We start from the raw sequence: 4,217 nt of genomic DNA on the forward strand, positions 1-4,217 counted from the left end.
TAGTTGGTTACTTACTTCCAGAAGTCATTAATTTTTCACTTTGACCATCAGTTCGTATTATCTGTTCAAATATCAACAAGTTCGCGTATAAATAGGCGGGTCTTCGAATATGAAGAGGTGCTGTCCATCCAAAGTCGAAAATCGTACAGTTTGTATTTCATATCAAACTTAAAATGAAATATACAAAACATCTCATCAAGAAATATAAATTCACACATAATATCTTTATCAGTTGACAAAGCTCCTTTAATTTTATATTTATGTGAATATTAACATAATAATAAATATGTTACGGGCAATGTAAATAATTGGGCATTGTTTATAATGCCCGGGCAATTTAAAAAGTGCCCAAAAGGATATGACAAAATGATAAATTATGCTGCAAATATCACATTGCCCGGTCATTTTGGATAATGCTAAAAGTCAAGTGGGCAATTTAAGAATAATTTTTATTCATATTTCTTATAAAAAATAACAAATTTCTACATATCTAACTGACAAAGTAAGAAACAAAAATAACAAATAAAATTTCCAATGCTGACAAACAAACCGGTGGCGATGAAATAAGTACCAACAGAAGTTAAGTCCAAATAAAAATAAAGTATTAGATATGTACGTACTTACAAATTTATATTTACACAAAATGTCAATAATAATATCTATTTATTAGAGCAGCTACCACTTTGGTGACATTTTGAGTTACATAACTTTTTTTCTTTACGACACTTGCACTTGTCGGATTTACAGCCACCTTTACAGCTACATCGCCTATAGCCTTGGCCCCCTGTCTTGGATGACAATCTTGCACATTCTCTTAGTGAAATCTCTCTCTGTGGAATATCTTCATCATATATAAACTTCTCATTACATATTGTAAATTGGTTCCTGGCATAAAGTTGATTTAGAATTCCGTGTTTCGTGCCTAATTTATACATATTAGCATCTGTTACTTCAAGAACAAATGCCAAAATATTTCTTCCATCGGCGCGACCTCTGTCGACATCTGGGACTCGAACTCTAACTGTGTCACCTTTTTTAGCATCAGGGAGTTTTGAGGTAGAAGCTTGAATCATTTTTTCAGCTTGTTTTTTTAGATTTCTTGCTGAAATCTGCCTAATTTTTAATATGTCGGCTTTCCTTTTTTTCACATAGGGTTCTTCCGGAGAATCTTCATGTCCGAAAGGTTCTTGAAATTCTTTATTATGTAAATCAGTTTGAACATAACTATCAAGAGAAAGTAGTTCCTCCTCATCATGTTGACTTGGACCTGGGAGCTCCGCTAACACATGTGACTCAGTTTTATTTTGCAGAGGACCTTCTTCTACAGACTGTACATTATTTTGATCTCTTACTAAAACTTCTAAGTCCTCTTCACAATTTATATTATTCAGAACATCTGTGGGTAGAAAACTTTTTAGACCAACTTTCAACTTTGTCCCAAACATGGCCTCATACGGAGTACAGTTGATGCCACTATGATGAGCTCTGTTCTTCATTAGCTGTACTCTAACTGAGAGCTGATTCATAACGCAGCAACGTTGCCGGAATGATCAGATTATAGGTAGTATTGAAGAATCTGGTGATTCGTTGTGAATTTATACAGTAGGGGCAGCACTATACGACGGTCGATTATTCTTTTTTATTTCGAAGTGATTTCAGCTCTTTTGAAATGTTTTTGTGTAGTTTTTTTTTTAGAATAATTTTTAAATAAATCAGTGATAGGCCCTTTATCCATATCATCAATTCATTTGCGAAAAACGAAAAGTTACCAACTTTTTTTTTTGTTTTTTCATTCGCAAATTAAAAATAGCCAATCCCTTCCTTTCAGATCATTGTTTGAAGAAATTATCAGAAAACCCCATACAAATTGGTGATCTGCAAGAGTAGTTATTCCCCTTTAAGTTTTGAACTGAGCAGTCAAGTGGTAGCATTCCCTCTTAACGTTATTCAGGCACTAGGATTCCGAATCCAACCAGGCACTAGGATGCTCAAAGATATTCAGCTCTAGGATTCTTGAATTCAACCAGACACTAATATTCCAAACAGTTATCCAGGCACTCTCAGTTGTTGTTCGAGGGAAAAGGATCTTCTTGATATTCTTCGTGTAAGTTCAACAGTTATTCGAACTAATCGGCAGGAAGCGAATCCTCTCAGATCTTCAGAGTAAATTCAATACAAGAGATGGGCCTTGTGGAAGAAAATTTTCATAATCACGTATAAAACGTATTTCCCAGAAATATTCAGAATACCATAAACCAAACAGGGAATTACTCAAATTGAAGAAATAATCGCCTTTAACAAGGATGATTCGAGATCATATATTCTCCCATTTAGTCAACAAATTTTTTTTCCAACAGCTTTCTCTCAAAATTATCACAAATCGCCGATAACCTCCTTCTGACAATTTCATTCCTAACCACAGACTATACCAGTTGTCAAAAACGAAACTTCCCACACGGAAGAAAAATAATAACAAGAAATCCAGAAATTATAAAATATTTTCCCACGGTAATGATATTCGACCTCATTTATCCGGAAATAAGTGTTCCATAATAAATTGAAATTCATATTAATTCGGAATATTCCGTTGAATCAACAATCAACCTCCAGAGGGCGCACCACCAACCGAAATATCAAGTGGTGTAAAATCTAACCGTTACACACTAGCTTTCGATTATCACATTGGTGGTGATTTTATTGCGGCTGGAGATCGCTTTCGTGACCTGGGAGTTTGGTTTGACAGTGAGCTGAGTTTTGTTCCACATGTTGAGCATCTGTGTTCATCTGTCTTTGGGTTTCCTGTTCAGGAGCTTCCGTGAGCTGGACGATCTGTCTGCTCTCAGAAATGTCTACTTTTCACTTGTTCTCAGTAGGTTGGAGTACGCTAACATGATTTGGTTCCCAATTTATGCAACGCATCTTACTCCAACTCCGCCTGCGTTCACTGCTGGGTGGACTGAGTAGCCTAGCAGTGTTCGTTGCCGGTCCCAAGCCCGGATGAAGGAGGAGGGTTTATGGAAGAGGTTAGCATCCTTTCCATTGTAAAAACGATAATTGCTCATAGAACTGTAAATCAAGCCTCGGAACATGGACGGAACATACGGAAAAATGACCCGGCACGAAGCTGGATAAAACGATTATGGAGATCACAAAAATTGCGAATTGGATCATGGAATATAACATCATGGAATAATAGAGACCAGGAAGTGATTATGCCATATATCCGGAGCGTGGTGTTGATCTTTCCGGCATAATGGAAAGCTGAGGCTTTCAACCTTATTTGAGCGGCAGATTCAGCAGTGCGCGAGAATCGCCCAAAAACTCTTAGGTGGAAGGATTGACTGCCCATTTCTACTCTCTCAGGTGAACATTCACGTCCCGAGGATGGCAGCCAGAAGTTCTCCAACATTTAGTCTACCCACGTCTCGGACCAACATTCTCCAGTGGGCACCAGTGTATAGGCTTTGTGATTGTGCTAACAAAGTAAATATTAGTCTATTGTAGTTGTTTATTTTAAGTTTTTTTTAAATTCTTTATATCTATAATTTTTTGGATTACTTGCCATTTCATTTAGTTTTTTAGGGAATTCACATGTATTTTCTTTAAGTTGATGTAATTTGTTACCCTGTTACTGGGAACTTTCCTGATTTTGCTTTGTTTGTTTAATTATTTATATTTATTTTAGTTATTTAATACCATTTTACTTTGCTGTAATTAATATCACCATATTGTTTCCTAAAATAATATATGATTTACCAAATTAATATGCAAGAACAAGAATTGAGAATGAAGCGGCTGAGTTTCTATGGCTGAACTTAACCTAGTTTACTGTTTATGTTTCTGTATCTCTCTGTTCTGTATTCACCTTGTGTTACACGTGTATTCAACGAAAGTATTCAACCAATATTTTCTACCTCACAAAAAATAAACCTATTACGGAGTAAGTTGTTTAGTATTTATTACTGTTACCCTTTGCAATAATTCAAGTGGAAATTATTCACATATAAAGTGCGTAAATTAGTCCAAGCTAGAGACTATTAGTTATTACAACTTACTTGGAGTTGAAGTCTAGACTGCTCAAGTGTTAAGGAAAGGATAAGAATTTCCCCAACAGGTATAACGTCAAAACTATTTCGATCATACTTAACAGGGAGAATACAGAGAACAATTGGAAAAGGAAAAAATGGGAAAAAAATAATATAAAACGCCTTGCATGT

The 4,217-nt window shown here is 35.6% G+C and overlaps 1 protein-coding gene across 1 annotated transcript; it reads right to left on the bottom strand.

Moving 5' to 3' along the window:
- Window positions 1–659: 659 nt before the first annotated feature.
- Window positions 660–1,526, bottom strand: LOC123680273. Its single transcript, XM_045618075.1, has one exon. The coding sequence runs from the start codon at window positions 1,524–1,526 to the stop codon at window positions 660–662; it is 867 nt and encodes a 288-aa protein (XP_045474031.1).
- Between the last annotated feature and the right edge of the window lie 2,691 nt (window positions 1,527–4,217).

The sequence above is a fragment of the Harmonia axyridis genome, chromosome 5 (assembly GCF_914767665.1).
Source record: "Harmonia axyridis chromosome 5, icHarAxyr1.1, whole genome shotgun sequence".
Taxonomy (NCBI): domain Eukaryota; kingdom Metazoa; phylum Arthropoda; class Insecta; order Coleoptera; family Coccinellidae; genus Harmonia; species Harmonia axyridis.

Excerpts from the sequence above, each read along its gene's own strand:
- LOC123680273 (XM_045618075.1), bottom strand. The coding sequence starts at position 1,526 with ATGAATCAGCTCTCAGTTAGAGTACAGCTAATGAAGAACAGAGCTCAT.